At 54.7% G+C, this 20,812-nt stretch overlaps 2 protein-coding genes and 1 long non-coding RNA gene across 8 annotated transcripts in view; 2 read left to right on the forward strand and 1 right to left on the reverse strand.

The window, feature by feature from the left end:
• Nucleotides 1-7,280: 7,280 nt before the first annotated feature.
• Nucleotides 7,281-18,649, forward strand: WBP2 (WW domain binding protein 2). Of its 3 annotated transcripts, none has more exons than XM_055242196.2 (9): nt 7,281-7,456; nt 8,239-8,476; nt 12,672-12,780; nt 14,618-14,753; nt 15,716-15,808; nt 16,447-16,581; nt 16,764-16,886; nt 17,389-17,465; nt 17,585-18,649. In XM_055242196.2, exons 2-9 carry the CDS (start codon nt 8,418-8,420, stop codon nt 17,636-17,638), a joined length of 786 nt encoding a protein of 261 aa, XP_055098171.1. In that variant the 5' UTR covers nt 7,281-7,456; nt 8,239-8,417; the 3' UTR covers nt 17,639-18,649. The 3 variants fall into 3 exon arrangements, with proteins under 3 accessions (XP_055098171.1, XP_063473252.1, XP_055098172.1); XM_063617182.1 differs by having other exon boundaries at nt 7,432-7,553; XM_055242197.2 differs by lacking the exons at nt 7,281-7,456; nt 16,447-16,581 and having other exon boundaries at nt 8,330-8,476.
• Nucleotides 17,878-20,623, reverse strand: LOC134732407 (uncharacterized). Its single transcript, XR_010115525.1, has 2 exons — nt 20,485-20,623; nt 17,878-19,031 (listed from the first exon to the last, which is right to left on the reverse strand). It is a non-coding gene; the product is annotated as an uncharacterized lncRNA (long non-coding RNA).
• The window catches only part of UNC13D (unc-13 homolog D), a 30,236-nt gene continuing 28,687 nt past the window's right edge, over nt 19,264-20,812 (forward strand). The window contains exons 1-2 of one of the 4 annotated variants that reach the window (XM_055242098.2): nt 19,264-19,582; nt 19,967-20,114. In XM_055242098.2, coding sequence (XP_055098073.1) covers nt 19,449-19,582; nt 19,967-20,114 — 282 coding nt within the window. In that variant the 5' untranslated portion in view covers nt 19,264-19,448. The other 3 variants (XR_010115503.1, XM_063617095.1, XM_063617096.1) reach the window with 3 other exon arrangements.

The raw sequence follows: 20,812 nt of genomic DNA on the forward strand, positions 1-20,812 counted from the left end.
AAAAAAGACAGAAAAGGACAGTGGCCATGAGAAGGAGCCCTAATGGGGCTGGCAGAAGGCCATTTCTAGGGATCACCTCCTTGAAGAAAGGACTGCTGAGGCCTGAAGGACAGGGAGGAGTTAACAAGACAGAAAGGATGGGTGTGGGCTCGAGACCAGCCAGAGCGCTGCAGGGGACAGGAGTGCAGGGCAGAAGGGCGAGAAGCCTGAGGTGGCAGGCCAGGTCCTGCAGGGTAAAGCCTGGTAAGGATTCTGGACTTTTCCTAGGAACAATGGGAAGCCAGGGCATGGTGTCACATGGGGAAACAGTACAATCAGATTTGAAGTTTCGGCTGGGCACCATGGCTCACGCCTTTAATCCTAGCACTTAGGGACGTCAAGGCGGGAGGATCACGAGCTCAGGAGATCAGGGCCAGCCTGGGCAACATGGTGAAACCCCATCTCTACCAAAAATACAAAAAAAAAAAAATTAGCCAGGCATGGTGATGCACACCTGTGATCCCAGCTACTCTGAAGGCTGAGGTATGAGGACTGCTTGAGCCCAGGAGGCAGAGGTTGCAGTGAGCTGAGATCACACTACTGCACTCCAGCCTGGGCGACAGAGTGAGACCTCATTTCAAAAAAAAAAAAAAGGTTTGAAGTTTCAAAATCATTCGATTATTTAGGTGAGAGATAAGCTTAAGGAGCGGAAAAAAGAGGATGAAAATGACTAATGCTGCCGCGTTGCATCTTGCCAGGGAAGTGGAGAAGAGCCCCCTAACTCTGGGAAGGGGGACCCAGAAATATAATAGCAGGGAGGGGCCAGGCCTTTAAGCACCTCCCCTGGTCCCTCTTCTCCTCCAGCTCTCTGGTGGGGGGTGGGGGGGTCCCTCCAGCCAAGGCTTCTCAGTACTGGGATGCGGACATCTTCAGAGGTCACAACGCCCCTTTCTGGCTTTCTGTGGTTTTGGAGGCTCAGAAGCGGAAATGCACTCGAAGTGTGTATAAACACTCTAACAGCAGGAATTGCTCAGAACAGGCGTTGCAGCTGTGTCTGGGGAAACTGAACTTGACAGAGCCAGGAGGTCCCAGCGGGAACTTCAGGGTGGGGCCCATCTCTATAGCAACCAGAAACAGCCCCAGACACGCGCCGGGCCCTGCCTCTGAAGAGGGAGAGGGCAACTTGTGTTCTTGAAATACCCACGGCCAGAAAGGAGTCATCCAAAATAGCCCACTTCCACGTCACCAAACATCACCAACGCCTCACAAGGCATCTGCCACTCCGCAGCAGAGCAACCAACGGTGAGTGGCAGAAAGTTACCAACGACTTACCAGGAGTTTTATTTCTCTCACTGGTGTATTAGAAAGAGGACAACTGGCTGAAAGAAAAAGACTTGGTGTATCAAGCACAAATTTGTTCCCCAAAACTCAGGTAAAAGAAATGTCCATTTGGGCAGTTTCCCTAAATCAAGTAAAATGTGATTATAGGCCAGGCGTGGTGGCTCACGCCTGTCATCCCAGCACTTTGGGAGGCCGAGGCGGGCGGATCACGAGGTCAGGAGATCGAGACCATCCTGGCTAATACGGTGAAACCCCGTCTCTACTAAAAACACAAAAAAATTAGCCGGGCGTGGTGGCGGGTGCCTGTAGTCCCAGCTACTCGGGAGGCTGAGGCAGGAGAATGGCGTGAACCCCGGAGGCAGAGCTTGCAGTGAGCCGAGATCAAGCCACTGCACTCCAGCCTGGGCGACAGAGTGAGACACCGTCTCAAAAAAACAAACAAACAAACAAAAACAATCAAAATGTATCATCTCAGTGCTGGAGACTGAAGTCTGGAATCAAGGTGTGGGCAGGGTCAACTCCTTCCGAGGCTGTGAGAGCAAATCTGTCCCCTGATGCTCTCCTTGCTTCTGGTGGTTTGTTGACAATATGTAGCAATCCGTGTAGCAATCCCGGTAGCTCTCTGCCTCCCTCTTTGCACCTCCTTCGCCCTGCATGTGTGTCTGTGTCCAAGTTTCTCCTTCTTACAAGGGCACCAGTCACGCTGGATTTAGGGCCCACCCTAATGATCTCATCTTAACTAATGATGTCTTCAACAACCCTATTTCCAAATAAGGTCACTTTCTGAGGTAGTGCAGGTCAGGACTTCAACATATGAATTTGGCGGGGGGACAGAACCCAACTCATAACACCCACCCACCCAACTCAGCTTCATGGTCTGGCTGGGACTCAGAGCCACATGTCTTTGTTTTCTTAATTTCATTTATTTATTTATTTTTTATTTTTTTGAGATGGAGTCTCTCTCTGTCGCCCAGGCTGGAGTGCAGTGGCGCAATCTCGGCTCACTGCAGGCTCCGCCTCCTGGGTTCACGCCATTCTCCTGTCTCAGCCTCCCGAGCAGCTGGGACTACAGGCGCCTGCCACCATGCCCAGCTAATTTTTTGTATCTTTAGTAGAGACGGGGTTTCACCATGTTAGCCAGGATGGTCTTGATCTCCTGACCTCGTGATCCGCCCACCTCGGCCTCCCAAAGTGCTGGGATTACAGGCGTGAGCCACCGAGCCCGGCAATTTTATTTTTTATTACTACTTTTTGAGATGGAGTCTTGCCCTGTCGCCCAGGCTGGAGTGCAGTGGTGCGATCTTGGCTCACTGCAACCTCCGCCTCCTGGATTGCAGGGATTTTCTTGCCTCAGCCTCCTGAGTAGCTGGGACTACAGGCACACGCCACCACGCCCAGATAATTTTCGTATTTTTAGTAGAGATGGGGTTTCACCATGTTGCCCAGGCTGGCCTCGAACGCCTGCCCTCAGGTGATCCACCTGCCTGAGCCTCCCAAACTGCTGTGATTACAGGCGTGAGCCAGCGCACCCAGAGCCACGTTTCTCCACTGCCTGCCGCTCCCTGCCAGGCTCTGCCAAGAGGGGGCGCTAGAGAGACCTGCAGGGCTGGAGAAGGCCCCAGCAGCCTCCCATCTGCTCACTATTTTTGCCTGTATTTTAATCAGGAAAGCTTCTTCATCGGCGCAGCTGCAGTTCTTTAGCAGCAGCTGAATCTAGTTTCTACCTTTTCCAACCCTTGCAGAACCAGCTACCCTGAGCTCCCTTCAGAGGCACCGGCACCAGCACCAGCCGGCCCAGGCCCGCTCCTCAGAGGGCTGGGTTTTAGTGCCCTGGGGCTCCTCTTTCAAGCCTCTGTATTATTGTTGTTGACTTTGGTGTTTTGTTTTGTTTTCTGAGATGGGGTCTCACTCTGTCACCCAGGCTGGAGTGCAATGGTGCGAACTCAGCTCACTGCAACCTCTGCCTCCTGAGCGAAGCAATCCTCCCACCTCAGCCTCCTGAGTAGCTGGGACTACAGGTGTCCACCATGCCAGGCTAATTTTGTAGTTTTATTAGAGACGGGGTTTCACCATGTTGGCCAGGCTGGTCTCAAACTCCTGACCTCAAGTGTCCGCCGTGAGCCACCATGCCGGCAGCACTTTTTTTTTTTTTTTGAGTTTCTCTCTTTTTGCCCAGGCTGGAGTACAATGGCGCCATCTCGGCTCACTGCAACCTCTGCCTTCCAGATTCCAGCTATTCTCCTGCCTCAGCCTCCCGTGTAGCTGGGATTACAGGTTTGCGCCACCATGCCAGGCTAATTTTGTAGTTTTAGTAGAGACGGGGTTTCACCATGTTGGCTAGGCTGGTCTTGGACTCCTGACCTCAAGTGTCCGCCGTGAGCCACCATGCTGGCAGCACTTTTTTTTTTTTTTTTTTGAGTTTCTCTCTTTTTGCCCAGGCTGGAGTACAATGGTGCCATCTCGGCTCACTGCAACCTCTGCCTTCCAGATTCCAGCTATTCTCCTGCCTCAGCCTCCCGTGTAGCTGGGATTACAGGTTTGCGCCACCATGCCAGGCTAATTTTGTAGTTTTATTAGAGACGGGGTTTCACCATGTTGGCCAGGCTGGTCTTGAACTCCTGACTCAGGTGATCTGCCCGCCTCAGCTTCCCAAAGTGCTGGGATTACAGGCACGAGCCACCGAGCCCAGCCCTTTCAGCAATTTTTTTGTTTTGTTTTTTTTTTTTGAGACGGAGTCTCGCTCTGTCTCCCAGGCTGGAGTGCAGAGGCTCGATCTCTGCTCACTGCAAGCTCCGCCTCCTGGGTTCACGCCATTCTCCTGCCTCAGCCTCCCGAGTAGCTGGGAATACAGGCGCCCGCCACCACAACCGGCTAATTTTTTTTTTTTTTTTTTTTAGTAGAGACGGGGTTTCACCATGTTAGCCAGGATGGTCTCGATCTCCTGACCTCGTGACCCACCTGCCTCGGCCTCCCAAAGTGCTGGGTTTACAGACGTGAGCCATGGCACCCAGCTGCTTCCAGCAATTTTTTAAGATGACAAAATAAAATAGAAAATTTCAGAATATATCCCACTACAAAATACAAATTAAGCAGCATGTGGTGGTGACAGGGCCTGTACTCTCAGCTACTTGGGAGGCTGAGGCAAGACCACTGCTTGATGCCAGGAGTTCAAGACCATCCTGGGCAACATAATGGAACCCCATCTCTACCAAAAAATTTTTTAAAACTAGCCAGGCATGGTGATGTGCACTTGTGGTCCCAGCTACTCAGGAGGCTGAGGTAAAAAGATTGCTTGAGCCCGGGAGGTTGAAGGTGCAGTAAGCCATGATTGCACCACTCCAGCCTGAGTGACAATGTAAGACAGGGTCTCGCTCTGTCACCCAGGCTGGTCTCAAACTCCTGGGCTCAAGCCCTATATATTTTTACTGTGGGTCAAGGTAAGGAAAAACAGCCACCGTTTGGTAAATGCTGCCAACCTTTTTTTTTTTTTTTTCTTTTTTAATTTTTAGAGGGAGGGTCTCACTATGTTGCCCAGGATGGTCTTAAACTCCTAGGCTGAAGCAATCCTCCTGCCTCAGTCTTCCAAAATGCTGGGATTACAGGCATGAGCCACCTCTACGGGCCCGCCAATCTTTTATGTCATGGCACACACAGAAAATTATTTGTTCAGTGAAAATGGTATTTATTTGGCTCACTGGGGCAAACAGATTAATCTTATTGGGGGTCAAGAGGCGACCAGTCTGGGGTGGTGGTTCACACCTGTAATCCTAACACTTTTGGGAGTGTTAGGTGGGTGGATGACTGAGGTCAGGAATTTAAGACCAGCTTGGCCAATATGGTGAAACCCCATCTCTACTAAAAATACAAAGCTTAGCTGGGCGTGGTGGCAAACATCTGTAGTCCCAGCTACTCTGGAGGCTGAAGCATGAGAATTGCTTGAACCCGGGAGGTGGAGGCTGCAGTGAGCAGAGATCGTGTCAATGCACTCCACCCCGGGAGACGGGCAAGACGCTGTATCAAAAATAAATAAATAATAAATAAAATTATACACAGAAAAAAACAGGTGAAAAGTTCAGGGGCTCAGCTGCCCCAGACCCTGCCTGCTGGTATCTGAGGCCGACCTGCACTCCTCCCTAGCACATCGCTAAGATGTGCTCCAGTGTGGAGAATACGAGCAATCATACTGCAGTGTAAAAGAGATCTGGAGACAGGCAGACAGGAGTATGAGGCCGGAGGAGAGGTCTGAGTACTGAGACCTGGGCCCAGGGGGGCCTCCAGCTGCTCACCTGGTTCAGCAATAAACCATTGTTGAACTCTTCGGTTTGAGTTTTGAGTTCTGGTACCTTCCAGCCCCAAAGTCATGGGAGCTGCCCAAGAAGTGTGTTCACATGGTCATATGTTTTTGTAAAACTTAGCAATTCTGGACATTGTAGCCGGAGCTGGTCAAGCTTGTTATCTCTCCACAGCAACTTCCTCTTCTTGTCATTTCCCCTCCTGTCAGGAGGCCTCGCTGTGGCCACAGTATTGTGAATGAATAATTGTGGGTTTTCTTTTTTTTTTTTGAGATAGAGCTTTCCTCTCCTTGCCCAGGCTGGAGTGCAGTGGCTTGATCTCAGCTCACTGCAACCTCCGTCTCCTGGGTTCAAGGGATTCTCCTGCCTCAGCCTCCCGAGTAGCTGGGATTGCAGGTGCACGGATTACAGGCGCTTACAGGTGCACACCACCACACCCGGCTAGTTTTTGGTACTTTTTAGTAGAAACGGGGTTTCTCCATGTTAGCCAGCTGGTCTTGAACTCCTGACCTCAGGTAATCCGCCGACCTTGGCCTCCCAAAGTGCTGGGATTACAGGTGTGAGCCACTGCGCCCAGACTAATTTTTGTATTTTTATAGAGATGGGATTTTGCCATGTAGTCCAGGCTGGTCTCAAACTCCTGGCCCCAAGTGATCCACCCACCTTGGCCTCCCAAAGCGCTGGGATTACAGGTGTGAGGCACGGCGCCAGGCCTGGATTTTGCTTTTCATTTATTTATTTTTTTTTTTTTTCTGAGATGGAGTCTTGCTCTGTCACCTAGGCTGGAATGTAGTGGCATGATCTTGGCTCACTGTAACATCTGCCTCCCAGGTTCAAGCGATTCTCCTGCCTCAGCCTCCCGAGTAGCTGGGATTACAGGTGCCCGCCACCATGCCCGGCTAATTTTTGTATTTTTAGTAGAGATGGGGTTTCACCATGTTGGCCAGGCTGGTCTTGAACTCCTGACCTCAGGTGATCCACCTGCCTTGGCCTCCCAAAGTGCTGGAATTACAGGCGTGAGTCACAAACCCCGGCCTGCTTTTCCTTTTTAAATTTATATATTATTTATTTTCTTATTTTTATTTTATTTTATTTTGAGATGGAGTCTCACTCTGTCACCCAGGCTGGAGTGCAGTGGTGCAATCTCAGCTCACTGCAAGCTCCGCCTCCTGGGTTCACACCATTCTGTTGCCTCAACCTCCCGAGTAGCTGGGACTACAGGCGCCCGCCACCACGCCCGGCTAATTTTTTTTTTTTTGTATTTTTAGTAGAGACGGGGTTTCACCGTGTTAGCCAGGATGGTCTTGATCTCCTGACCTCGTGATCCGCCCGCCTCAGCCTCCCAAAGTGCTGGGATTACAGGCGTGAGCCACCGCGCCCGGCTCTAGATCCTATTTTTTTATACAAATAGAACTATATGTATACAGCATTCTGTGCTTAATAACCCTTGACAATCTTTCCGTATCAGCACATAGTCTGACTTGATTCTTTTTAAAGACTGCAGAGATTGCAGGCGCCAAAATACATCTAACCACTGGGGCAGATTTCATCATGACCATCCTTAATCCACTGTACTTGTCCTGCAAGGTCCAACCTGGTATTGCAAGGACCTCACAGAACGCTGCTGTTTCCTGATCTTTTCTAGTGAGGCAGCTTTGATTCTTCACATAGGAGACCTCCCTGGAAAGCGAAGTCAAGCAGGTGGATGTAGAGGTTGGCCACCACGGTCAGGAAGGCAGCCGTCTACTGAAAAGCAAACTCTAATTATTTAACATTAACGACTACCGGAACCACCACGTGAGAAGTGCGGCCCCGTCTCTCCGCCTCACGGATTCAGCTCGGAGGTGCAGGGGTTTGGTGGGGAGCGGTTAGGGAATGACAGCTGCCCCGTGGAGGACGCCCAGGTCTGGGTCACAAGCTGACAGGAGTCAGCCTTATTCTGTAAGTCCTAGTTATCAGGCTGCCGGTCTCGTGCCGTGCCCAGTCCCACTCAGCCTTCAATCTTCCGGCCGGGACCCCGCTGGGCGCTAAGGGGGGAGCGGCGCCACTGCGAGGCCGGAGAGGAGGCTGCGAGGGGCGCCCGGCCGGCCCGCGAAAGTGGTGGGAGCCAGGCGGGGCACATGGCCTTCCCTCCCCATGCGGGACTCCCCCCGCCCCCCCGGGCTCAGCGCTGGGAGTGGTGAGATGGGTGGCGGGGTAATCCGACGCCGCCAGCCCACCGCGTCCCCAAGAGCCGGGGCCTCTAGTTCAGTTAAACGCCCGAGTCACACAAGCGCCCCATAAACGTCTGCTGAGTGAACGAAAGCTCCCCATCCACCAGGGGATGGGGACTGCTCCGCGCTCCCACGCCATGTCCAGGTCGCATTCGGCCAGCGGGACTTCCCTTAACGCGCGCCCGGGGTCCCCAATATCGCGCCCCTGCCAGGAGCGGAACTGTTTATTTCTGTCCGGCTGAAGAGCGGAGTGGGGATGGCACAAGCCGATTGGTTATGCAAAATGTGGAGCCAATTCCGGCGTATGATCCAGGAGACTACAAGTTCCAGAATGCATCCTTCCTCCAGCATAGGGCGAGGCCGAGGCTGCGGGGGCCTCGGGAATTGTAGTCTTCATCTTGTTTGTTACGCAGGCGGAATTGGAAAGAAGAAGGAAACTATTACCACGTGACGTTCGGGTCAGGTGGTTGAGCCAGCCTCCGCACTCGAGCTGTGATTGGCTGACTCTAATAAGAAGACGCCACTAGGGGCGGGGCGAAGAGGGGCGCAAGCTCACTGCGTTTTGAGTCTCGGGACCCCTGTCGGAGAGACTATGGCGCTCAACAAGAATCACTCGGAGGGCGGCGGAGTGATCGTCAATAACACCGAGAGGTGAAAACACTGCGGAAGGATCCTGGAGAACCAAAGTTCGGGTGTCGAGCAAGTGGGCGGTGGGCAGTGGGTGGTGGGGAATAAGCCCCTGAAGAGGGAGCACTGATGGAGTGAGGTTGGGGGGGAACGGCTGGGGGCGGGGTTGGAGGATGGTGGGTGGGCCTTGGGGGAGGGCCCGGGAGGTTGTGATCAGCTGGGAGGTGGAGGTGGGACATCTGCTTGGGGACCTGGTATGGGGCGACCGGTGGGGCCTAGGGGTGATTCTTGAACCCCTTCCTAGACTTGTGATTTCAGTAGCTGGGAGGAGCCCCAAACAAAAATAATTGTCACTTATTGGATGTCTACAACGTTACTACGTGTCAGGCTCTGCGTCTTTTCTACCTTATTTAATAAATTCTGTACAGTACAATCTACTACTGTCCACATTTCACAGGTAGGGAAAGTGGGGGGCAGAAAGGTTAAGTAACTTGCCCGAGATCGCAACTCTGTAATTAACAGAGATGGTAATTCCAGGAAAGGAGTCTTGACTCCAAAGTTAATAGGATTAACCACCAGCATACAGGCTTCCAGTATGTTCCAGAACTGTTCAGGTTCCGGGTAAGAAACTGAGGTCCCAGAGGTAAAATTAAACAGATGACGTTTGTCAGATGTCTAACGGTTCCTGGCACTGTGTGGGTCCGTAAAGTCATTCCCTTGCCTCTCTCTTGAATGCCTGTTGGTTTGGGTCACCTCGGAGGGCAGAGGTCTCTTGATTCAAGGTTCTTTCCACTCCATCCTCCCCACCCCTTGCTCATTGCATCCTGTCTCTCCTCCAATCTCTGCCAAGAAAAGCCTTAAATGGCCTCTCTCTCCTTTTGTTCCTTGGGTATTGAAAATCAGACCAGCCAGCCCTGGGTTGAACTATGCTGACCCTGAATTGCCTCTTGAAGGCAGAAGGAGCTTAGGAGGCACCTGAGTCCCCAAAGGAGACATTGTGGAGTCAGAGCCCTGTACCCAGCTAAGGCCAGCATCCATCTGCCCTGTGACTTGGGAATGTTTGATGAGTCAGAGGAAAATGCCTAGAGTGACCCAGCTTGCTCACTTTCCCTCTATCTTACCCGCTCAGAGTCTGATGGGCCCAGCCTGTTGATGGTAAATCCTTCTTTTCTCTGAGCGGTACTTCTCTTCTCTTCTTTTTTTTTTTTTTTTTTTTTTTTTTTGAGATGGAGGCTTGCTCTGTCACCCAGGCTGGAGTGCAGTGGTACGATCTCAGCTCACTGCAACCTCTGCCTCCTGGGTTCAAGCGATTATCCTGCCTTAGCCTCCCCAGTAGCTGGGATTACAGGCACCAGCCACTACACCCAGCTAATTTTTTGTATTTTTAGTAGAGACAGGGTTTCACCATGTTGGCCAGGCTGGTCTCGAACTCCTGACCTCATGATCCGCCCTCCTCAGCCTCCCAAAGTATTGGGATTACAGGAGTGAGCCACCGTGCCCAGCCACTTTTCTTATATCAGTTGTTTCCCACTTACCCTCCCAGTCAGAGAAAGTTGTGATATATGGGGGGGAGGCCGAAGACAAACAGAACCGTGTGAACCTTTTTATCATGTAATCAGAGACACCTCACACTGTTTTGTTGCATCTCTGTGTGTGAGTCAGTTCCCAGGCCTGGCCACCTTTTTGTGCCATTTGGCAACATCTCTGGGGACTGTTTTCCTTTCTGTCTCTGTGGAAATTGCTGAGACAGGAATGTATCTATCCTGCTGGGCCTTCTACCTGGCTTAGGGCTCACTCCTGCTAAGTAAGGTGTACCTTGTTTTAGAAAGTGTTTCAGCCTCCTGTCTGAATAAGTTGTATCCATAACAATTGAAGTATAAGTCCAGTGTTCAGAATTTGTTTTTTGTTTTTTTGGGTTTTTTTGTTTTTTTTGTTTTTTTGTTTTTTTTTTTGAGACGGAGTCTTGCTCTGTCCCCCAGGCTGGAGTGCAGTGGCGCAATCTCGGCTCACTGCAAGCTCTGCCTCCCGGGTTCACGCCATTCTCCTGCCTCAGCCTCCCGAGTAGCTGGGACTACAGGCGCCCGCCAACACGCCCGGCTAATTTTTTGTATTTTTAGTAGAGATGGGGTTTCACCGTGTTAGCCAGGATGGTCTCGATCTCCTGACCTCGTGATCCGCCCGCCTCGGCCTCCCAAAGTGCTGGGATTACAGGCTTGAGCCACCGTGCCCGGCCAGTGTTCAAAATTTGATAATTAGGCTGGGCATGGTGGTTCATGCCTGTAATCCCAGCACTTTGGGAGGCCAAGGTGGGTGGATCACTTGAGGTCAGGAGTTTGAAACCCTCCTGACCAACACGGTGAAACCTTGTCTCTACTAAATACAAAAAATTAGCCGGGCGTGGTGGCGCATGCCTGTAATCCCAGCTACTTAGGAGGCTGAGGCAGGAGAATCGCTTGAACCCGGGAGGTGGAGGTTGCAGTGAGCTGAGATCATGCCATTGCACTGCAGCCTGGGCAACAAGAGTGAAACTCCATCTCAAAAAAAAAAAAAATTATAATTAAAATAGTGAACATTACTCTTCAAGTTGTGAACTCCTTTGACAATGATGAAAGCTGTGGACTCTCCTCCCAGAAAAATGCACATATGACGTACATGATCATCTCAAGGGGTTCATGGACTTTCCTGCAAACCCAGCTTAAGAACCCAGGTTTAAAAGAACCCTGAAGGAGGTCTTATTATGATCTGTATAGTCATGTCTTAGACATGTGTATATATTAGGCTTGAAAAACAAACCAGCAAAAACAGAACATCTATCACAAGGACTTAAAAGAAAATAGAAGAGTTGGCCGGGTGCGGTGGCTCACGCCTATAATCCCTGCACTTTGGGAGGCTGAGGCGGGTGGATCACGAGGTCAGGAGATCGAGACCATCCTGGCTAACACGGTGAAACCCCGTCTCTACTAAAAATACAAAAAATTAGCCGGTCGTGGTGGCGGGTGCCTGTAGTCCCAGCTACTTGGGAGGCTGAGGCAGGAGAATGGCTTGAACCCAGGAGATGGAGCTTGCAGTGAGCCGAGATCGCGCCACTGCACTCCAGCCTGGGTGACAGAGCAAGACTCTGTCTCAAAAAAAAAAAAAAAAGAAAGAAAGAAAATAGAAGAGTTAAGTCAGATTATCTAACCTGCTTGAGGTACGACGGCCTCTCCAGGGCCCTGTAGCTCTGCTACCATGTTGATCATTTGGGGGCTGTATAAGCGGGGTTTGGGAAATTTTACAGAACCCCCAACCTGCTCATTTCTTCCATGGCTATATTAACGGGTTTTTTGTTGGTTTTTAGTTTTTTTTTTTTTTTTGAGACGGAGTCTCGCTCTGTCGCCCGGGGTGGAGTGCAGTGGCGCAATCTCGGCTCACTGCAAGCTCCGCCTCCCGGGTTCACGCCATTCTCCTGCCTCAGCCTCTCCGAGTAGCTGGGACTACAGGCGCCCGCCACCACGCCCGGCTAATTTTTTGTATTTTTTAGTACAGACGGGGTTTCACCGTGGTCTCGATCTCCTGACCTTGTGATCCACCCGCCTCAGCCTCCCAAAGTGCTGGGATTACAAGCGTGAGCCACCGCGCCCGGCCGGTTTTTAGTTTTTTTGTAGAGATGGGGTCTCGCCGTGTTCCCCAGGCTGGTCTCAAAAACCTAGGCTCAAGCGATTCACCCACCTCAGCCTCCCAAAGTGCTGAGATTACAGGTGTGGGCCACCGCGCCTGGCCCTATGAATGGCTTTATTTGTTTATTTGTTTTTGAGACAGAGCTTTTCTCTTGTTGCCCAGGCTGGAGTGCAATGGCACCATCTCAGCTCACTGCAACCTCTGCCTCCTGGGTTCAAGCTATTCTCCCACCTCAGCCTCCTGAGTAGCTGGGATTACAGGTGCCCGCCACAATGCCCAGCTAATTTTTTTGTATTTTTAGTAGAGATGGGGTTTCACCATGTTGGCCAGGCTGGTCTCAAACTCCTGACCAGGGGTGATCCTCTTGCCTCGGCCTCCCAAAGTGCTGGGATTACAGGTGTGAGCCACTGCACCTGGCCCTATGAATGGTTTTAATGCAGCACTGTTGAGAGGTTATGAGAGCTGATGTGCCGGGCAGCTGCTTGGGAGAAAGGCCCAGTGTCTGGGTGACATCGCATCTCCATACTGTCTCATCAAGGCTTTTCCTCTTTTCTCATCACAGCATCCTAATGTCCTATGATCATGTGGAACTCACATTCAATGACATGAAGAACGTGCCAGAAGCCTTCAAAGGGACCAAGAAAGGCACCGTCTACCTTACCCCTTACCGGGTGAGTCGCACAGCAGGACAGTTGGTTGAGATGCTTGTTACTGTTGGAGGTGACGTGAGTCTTAGTCTCAGGTCCGCCTCAGCCTCATGAGTCAAGTGGCCTCTGAACCCTGGTGCATGTTAGAGCCTAACTCTGCCTGTTTCTCTGTCATATGCTCCTGGATTCCAGAACCACCAGGCTGTTTGTGTAACTGACCTGACCACTGGCCAGTGAACCCATGTAAATTCCAGAACCACTGGTGCAAAATCTCTATAGAGTTGGATGCAGCCGCTGGCATGACTTGGGCCTGGAGGCCAGAGACTATTATTATTAATATTTTGTTTTCTGTGAGAGTAGCCCATGAAGCCCTGTGCATATCCAGAGTGAGAAATCCAGTAAACAGGGTACAGTTGTGTGACACAGCCTCCGGACTGGGCAGAGAGCCCGGTACCACCCCGCAGAATGACAAATGCCAGGCTGCAGAATGGGCCCTGCCTGAGAGTTACCCACGTGGACTCTGAGAGGTTGAGAAAAACAAATGGATGTTCTTGGAAAAGGATTGCTGTCTGTGGCTACTGAAGATTTAGACTCAAAGACAGGCTGGCACAGAGGCTCATGCCTGTAATCCCAGCACTTTGAGAGGCCAAGGCAGGCGGATCACTTGAACTCGGGAGTTCGAGACCAGCCTGGTCAACATGGCAAAACCCCATCTCTACCAAAAATATAAAAATTAGCTGGGTGTGGTGGCACATGCCTGTAGTCCCAGCTACCCGAGAGGCTAAGGTGGAGAATAACTGGAGCCTGGAGAGGTTGAGGCTGCAGTGAACTGGGATCATGCCACTGCACTCCAGCCTGGGCAACAGAGTGAGACCCTGCCTAAAAAAAAAAAGACTTAGACTCAAAGACAGCTGGAAGAAGAGGAGCACATTTTCAAGTTTTAATCTCCATGACTTAGCAAAGACAGGGGAGTCTCAAAACCCCATCTCTGGAGGCTCAAGTTGGCATCTTCAGTCACAGATTAAAGTCGTGGGTTTAAAACCCTGGCTGGGGCCGGGCACGGTGGCTCATGCCTGTAATCCCAGCACTTTGGGAGGCCGAGGTGGGCAGATGACGGGGTCAGGAGATTGAGACCATCCTGGCTAACGCGGTGAAACCCCGTCTCTACTAAAACTACAAAAAATTAGCCGGGCGTGGTGGCGGGTGCCTGTAGTCCCAGCTATTCTGGAGGCTGAGGCAGGAGAATGGCGTGAACCCGGGAGGCGGAGCTTGCAGTGAGCTGAGATCATGCCACTGCACTCCAGCCTGGGCGGTAAGAGCGAGACTCCGTCTCAAAAAAAAAAAAAAGAAAAGAAAAGAAAAAAGAAAACCCAAGGGTTTCTCCAGGCACAGGCTCCGGGAGAGCTCTTGTTGCTGTTTATAGCCCCCCTCAATGGGAGCTAGCGACCTGCTGCACCATCATTGTCAGTTCTGGAGAGCTCAGGCTGGAGACCCCCCCGCTTTCAGGAACCCATCTCTGCCTTGCCTCTGCCTGTCGTTCCCTAGCTTCGTAGGCCCCTTCACTTAGGCAACACCGCCACCACCTCCCCACCACCATGTCAGTGACAAAGCAGTCTGCCCTGCTCATAGATTCTGTGACCAGCACGTTTTTCTCCCGTGTACGTGAGCCCGGTCTCTCCAGGCTGTGGTGAGCCTTTTCCCTTTCCAAAGCTCTCTCCAGGAGCGTCTGGCACAGAGAGAGCTGTGGGGCTGCTGTACCCTGGCACTGGGAGCAGACTGGTCACTCCTAGGAAGCAGGCGGGAAGCATGGCAGCGTGGGCTGTGCTTCCGGTACTGATGGCCTCACCCTCTCTCCCTGCAGGTCATCTTTTTGTCCAAGGGCAAGGATGCCATGCAGTCCTTCATGATGCCATTTTATCTCATGAAAGACTGTGAGATCAAGCAGCCCGTATTTGGTGCAAACTACATCAAGGGAACAGTGAAGGCGGAAGCGGGAGGTAGGTGATGAGAACTCGAGGACACGGATGGGGCCTCCAGGGAGGTGCCCTGGGAGCCTCTGACTGCCGCTGTGGGGGCGTCCCCTTCAGACCCTTATCGCCCTAGCCATGACCTCTTCCCAGCTCTGGGCCGCCAGCTGGTAGGGTTTGATTGCCAAGAACTGGGGAAAATGCTGGCATGAAAGACGGCAGCTCAGATCAGCTTTTCAGAGCGTGAAGTCTGCAGAAGCCTGCAGACTAAGACGCTTAGTGGGACTTGGCGAGCGCATACACATTTTACACTCAGGAAGGAGCTGCATCAGGTTCTTGAGAGGGGCCTTTTCATGAGACCCAGGAAGAGGCAGCTGCCTCTGTGAAGCCAGTCACCCTGCCTTGGGGCTGGCTTTTTGGCAGGCCCCAGAACCCTCTGCATTGAACTTGCCTTCCCCTTGACACCCAGCCAGGCCCGCCCTTGCTATTGCGGCGCCCTTGGTCCCCCTTTAGGCAGAAGCCAGGCTAGAGGGGCCGGAGTCTGTCCTTGGGCCCCCTTAGGATGAGAGGTCTGCTCTGAATTTTAAGGTCGGTTGTGGCTGAGTGGGCTTGTTCCTGTGAAGCTGCCGAGTGCTTGACTGGGGGCGGAGAGAAACCTTGATGTTGGTTCTAAAACCAAATCAAGGTGGCCTTGGCACCCGTGTACATATTGGGCCAGCGGTGGGAGGACAGGCTTGTTCCAGGAAGGAGAGGCCCTTGTTCCAAAGCGGGAAGGGAAGCGGGTACAGCAGGGCCAGGCTGGGCTACAGTGCCGGCTCCTATGCAGGCAGCAGGCTGGAAACCGTGGCACCGGGAAGTCCCCATCACAGTGCAGGCCTAGCCCCCGCAGGCCTCCCGGGCGTTGGACGAAGCCCTGGAGAGGAAGACAGCCATCTCTTTGGGCATAAATTTTCTTTTCCTGTGCTGTTTATTCACTGTCCTTCCCCTCTCAGGTGGCTGGGAAGGCTCTGCTTCCTACAAGTTGACTTTCACGGCAGGGGGCGCCATTGAGTTCGGACAGCGGATGCTCCAGGTGGCATCTCAAGGTATCCAGGCTCCGAAGATTAGGGGCTAAGGACACACTGAACATATAGGGGTTTGGTTTGAGTTTCTTCCTTTTTGTTTTGTTTTTTCAAGAACTCAAGAGGTAAGTGTCTGGGCACCAGGCTGACCAGGCCTAGGAGTTGGGAAGGAAAGCTGTCATTGGCATCAGCTCTGTCCTGTACCTCAGAGGCTGCATTTCCCTGCCTGGAGCAGGTGGATGACGTTTTGACAAAGCTGTTTGGACTCAAGGACTCTTTACTATGGCCTCATAAAACAAACACTAAACCAACCATTAAACTGCGGTTCTGCAGCCATTGAAAATGACCGAGGGATGGGCCAGCAGACATCCTCCACCAGCTCACTCCTACCCCAGCCCCGAGCCTCCCTCCCGGCCTCTGTCCACCCTCCACCCTTGCCCTTGACCTCCCTTGCCTTCCCCTGGCTCTGACCTCTCCCGTCCTCTCTCATTCCTGACCAAGGTGGCCCCCCGAGTATGGGTGGAGGGTGGAGTGGGATGGACAGGGCATGCCTGCTGAGCACATTCCCGAGACCCAGTAGCTCCCATCTGCAGGCAGCGGGGCCGCGCTCTCCCCGCCCCAAGGCAGGCCACGCTCATTTCTCTTTCCCCCTGTACTTGTAGCCTCCAGAGGTGAAGCCCCGAATGGAGCCTATGGTTACTCTTACATGCCCAGCGGGGCCTATGTCTATCCCCCACCAGTCGCCAATGGGATGTACCCCTGCCCTCCTGGCTACCCCTATCCACCACCCCCGCCTGGTGAGTGTGTCCTTTGCTGCCCACCCTCCCCTCATGAGCCCACCTACCCAGGCTCCCCCCAGGCCAGGGAGCCCTCATTCCTTGAGCTGCTTCAGGACTAACGAAGGAGATGGAGAGGCCCCCCCTCGGAGGGGGCCACAGCCGGGTGCTCACCGTGTCCTTGTTGCTCTCTCACCGAGCAGAGTTCTATCCGGGACCTCCCATGATGGACGGGGCCATGGGATACGTGCAGCCCCCACCACCGCCCTACCCTGGGCCCATGGAACCTCCAGTCAGCGGCCCCGATGTCCCTTCCACTCCTGCAGGTGAGGGCCCTTGGGTGCTGGCAGCCCTTCAGGACCAGCCCTCTCCTCCCCAAGGTCGCACAGAGAGCCTCAGAATGGCCAGACACTGCTGAGAGCCGCAGATGATCGATGACCCCCGGACTGCCCCAGGGGCCCAGCAGGGCTGTGGCCTGGTGGAGCGGATCGAGATTCTGGCCGCACTCCCATCCCTTAGCTACCCGTGTGCCCTAGGCGGGGAAGGTCACCCTGTGTGCCTCTTGATCCTCTCATCTACACTCAGTTGGTCGGTCACAGTGGCACCTGGGGGGTTGGCTCAAGGATTAGATGAGGTGAGACATGCGATGGGCCTGGAAAGGACCGTGCCAGCGCGTGGCACGTGCTCAGGAAACCTCACCTGCTGCTCTCATTGGTGGAACTGGATCCCCAGCACCAGCTGCCCCGAGCCATGGGGGCCCGGGGTCTCTTGGCTGAGCTCAGGGGGAGGAGAACTTGTCACCGACACCGGGTGTGTTTGCTCTCACAGCCGAAGCCAAGGCCGCAGAAGCAGCTGCCAGCGCCTATTACAACCCGGGCAATCCTCACAACGTCTACATGCCCACGGTGAGAGGGCGTGGCAGTGCCAGTGCAGCCCCGCAGCCGCAGATGCTGGGAGCCGCGGGGGAAGACCGCGCCGTGTTTTAAACCTTCTAACGCAAATCTCCCCTTTCTCCCTTCTTTAGAGCCAGCCTCCGCCACCTCCCTACTACCCACCGGAAGATAAGAAGACCCAGTAGGCCCTCCTGCCTCCCTGCCTCCCACCCTCATCTCTCTACCCTACCCCTCCCATCGAGGCCGCGCTGGGGCTTGGGGAGGGGAGGGGGCGCCTTGTTCTCCCTCCAGGTCTGATCATAAACAATTACCAGGAACTAGCATTGTGGGACGTTAGGGCCCCCGGCCTCGGGAGAGCTTCCCATGCCAGCCTGGAGCCCACGACACTGCCCAGCATACCTCCCCTCACCGTCTGGGGCTCTCCTGGGAGCACGGGGCATCCCCTGTTCCAGTTTCACTCTCAGCTTCTCCCCTCGAAGGGACTCTCTGGCCATCTCCTCCACCGCAGTCCAGCTCCCTCAGTCTGGCACCCACTGCTACACTCAGCCTCATGAGCCACTTCAGACCAGCCAGGTGTCTTCCCCGGCCCTGCCAGACCCTGCTCACATTCCCTCTGCTGGTCTGTGCTGGTCTCAGAAGGCCACCGCGCCCGCATTCCACTCAGCCAGGGTCCAGCTGCAGCCCCCGCCACCCTTCCTTCCCTTCCCTATCCTGGGTCATGTTGTTGCCACCCTGTGTGACTTTCGAAGCTGTAAAATGAGCTTCCAGGGCTTGGGTGGCGTCGGGGCAGAGCCACCGAGGCTGGGAGGAAGCCCTTCTGCCTTTTGCTGGTGTTTCTGGAATTTGCTTTCCCTCACCTCTCACTTCCCTCTAGAAGGAGCTTCCCGACTGGAACCAGAGAATGCATGGCTGCTGGGTGGGGCCGGGAACAAGGGCCCCTGACCCTGTGTGCTGGCCGGGACCTGCCACCAGCCCCCAAGCCTGCTTCTTCCCCTTAAGCTTCGTGCCCCTGGATGCGCTAACATTCACTCTTGTTTGTTCCTGGACTGGCCATGAAGTGAGGAGATAGTTATTTAAAGAGAATTCCCTATTTATTTGACAAAAAAATCCAGTTAATATATTAATGTGAAATAAACCCTGTTTGCACCTTGATTTGTTTGCTGAAAATGTGAAATAGTAAAAATGAAATAACTGGACCCTTTCTGGCTCTGCGTGTGGTGACCCGGGGGTCTCTTCCGGAAGGAGAGCCGTGTGGCCACCGAGGGCCATGGAGGCTTCCGGGACGGTTTCCTCCCACAGGAGGATCCCCGTTCTCACGGGCCAGCCTGTCTGGTCCCCAAGACAGCTCTGGCCTCTGGAGCCGGTTCTTACGGTCGTCGCTCAGCAGCTGTGTCCCTCCGCCACCGAGTCCCCAGGGCCTGGCTGGGACAGAGGTGGATGTGGCCCAGCGTTGGCCTTGATGGGAGGGGTTGGGGCCGCCACCTTGTCCCCTGCTGGCTCCTCGAGGAATGGCAGCCCTGGCCTAAGTCCTGGTTGCTGGAGGGAGGAGGCTGAGTCAGCCCTGGAGCACGTCAGGACCTGTGACAGGGACACTGAGGTAGCCGAGCCGGCTCGCCACCACCCACATCACGTGCCCTGCTGTGAACTTGAAAGGACAGGAGGGTGGGAAATGGCCAAAGGTGGTGGCCAGGCCCACGCGTCCCCGTCCCCCAGCCCAGCACTGGGCACAGGCTGGGCAGGCCACAGAGCTCTAGGAAAGCCCCATGTGCTGAGGCACGTTTTCCTGTCCCCCGGGAGCCAAGTCTGTCATCAGGAGAGATCAGGCAGCAGCCGCTCTGCCTCCTCCTCCTGGCCAGCCTGGCCCAGAGCTCTCTGGGACTTGGCTAAGCCCCCTTCAAGGGCATCCGAAGGGAGCACCCTCCTGACCGCCAGGGTTGGGGCAGGGGCACAGGGCTGTCCCTGCCCAGCACAGCTTGGCTCCGTCATCTCCATGGAATGTCACCTGTGGGGCCAGGCAGGCTGAGCAACTGGCTGTCCTCCAGGGAGACGCCTCTTGGGAGCCCCCACCCCGGGCTCCACCCCACCCCACCCCGCCCTGCCCAACGTCTGGAGGCACTCGAGGAAGTGGGGTGAGAACCCCCTGGGCCCAGGTCAGCTTCCCTCAGGGTCCAGCCCAGCCTGGGCACAGCACATGGATGGGGCAGGATGCTGCCCGCCTGTTCTGGGCCCCCCCCGCCCCCTGCTGAGAGCGTTGGCCCCTTCCTAGGGCCTCTGTGGGAGGGTGGGGCGGGGCCAGGCCTGCCCACGGGGTCCATCTTCTGCTCCAGCCAGAGGAGGGTCCTGTAAGGATCCCGGCTGGGGAGGGTGCAGGGGGCCTGGGAGACCGCCTCTCCGAAGCGGTGAAACCCTCACCCTTCCGTCCCTCCCAGCCACCGTCCCTACACCCTCCCCTGACAGAGGGTGGCAGCCCCAGGCTCTTTGCATAATCCTGTGGCTTCGATGTCTTCAACCAGCACCAGCGGACAGGGAAGGGCAGAGAAGGCCACCATGGCGACACTCCTCTCCCGTCCGCAGCCGCGCCCTCCCCTCTTGCGCCAGGCCATCAAGATAAGGCGCCGCAGAGTCAGAGATCAGGATCCCCTGCCCCAGATGGCCCCAGAGGTAGGAGCGACCTCACTGGGGGGAGAGCTGGCCTTGGGGAGCACTGCGGTCTCGGGTGCAGGTGCCCTGCTGTCTGGCCCCACCTCTCAAAGGCTGGGACTGGGGACCAGGGACCTTCCCCTGCCTGCCACACTCTGGGGAGAGCCTCCGGGCCAGCAGAGCAGGGGCTGCCAGGTGGACTCTGGGCCACTGTGGGCCTCAGGCCCTGTGGTCTGAGCCTCTCTGAAGCCCTCCCTCCCGGTGGGCCTGACCCCATCCTCTGCTCCTCCAGCTTCAGAGGAGCCGACTCCGTTAGGCGGGGATGTCCCTGCTGTGGGGTGAGCTGTTCAGGGAGCAGCAGACCCCTAGGCCGGCGTGGCACCCCCCTCACCTCCGCTGTGGAGCCTCACTTCCGCTGCTGGGTGAGGAGCAGCCGCCACTGATAAGCAGAACTGTTTCCTCTGGGGAAGGGAGGGAGGTGGGGTGCGGATGTGGAGGGCTCACGCTGCTGGGCATCCATGGACCTCAGCCACGGCGGGCCAGGGGACGGACCTCCAGGAGGCCTGCTGGGGGAACAGGTGCGGGGCATCAGTGGGGCTGGAGGCCGGGGTGCTGGGGCCCCATACCCTTGGCCTGGTTCAGGCCTCAGAGCAGCCGTTCCTGTCCATCTGAGCCTGCTCTGGGCCTCCCGGGACACTCCGCCTTTCCACCTTGCTCTG

The sequence above is a fragment of the Symphalangus syndactylus genome, chromosome 14, assembly GCF_028878055.3.
Source record: "Symphalangus syndactylus isolate Jambi chromosome 14, NHGRI_mSymSyn1-v2.1_pri, whole genome shotgun sequence".
NCBI lineage: Eukaryota > Metazoa > Chordata > Mammalia > Primates > Hylobatidae > Symphalangus > Symphalangus syndactylus.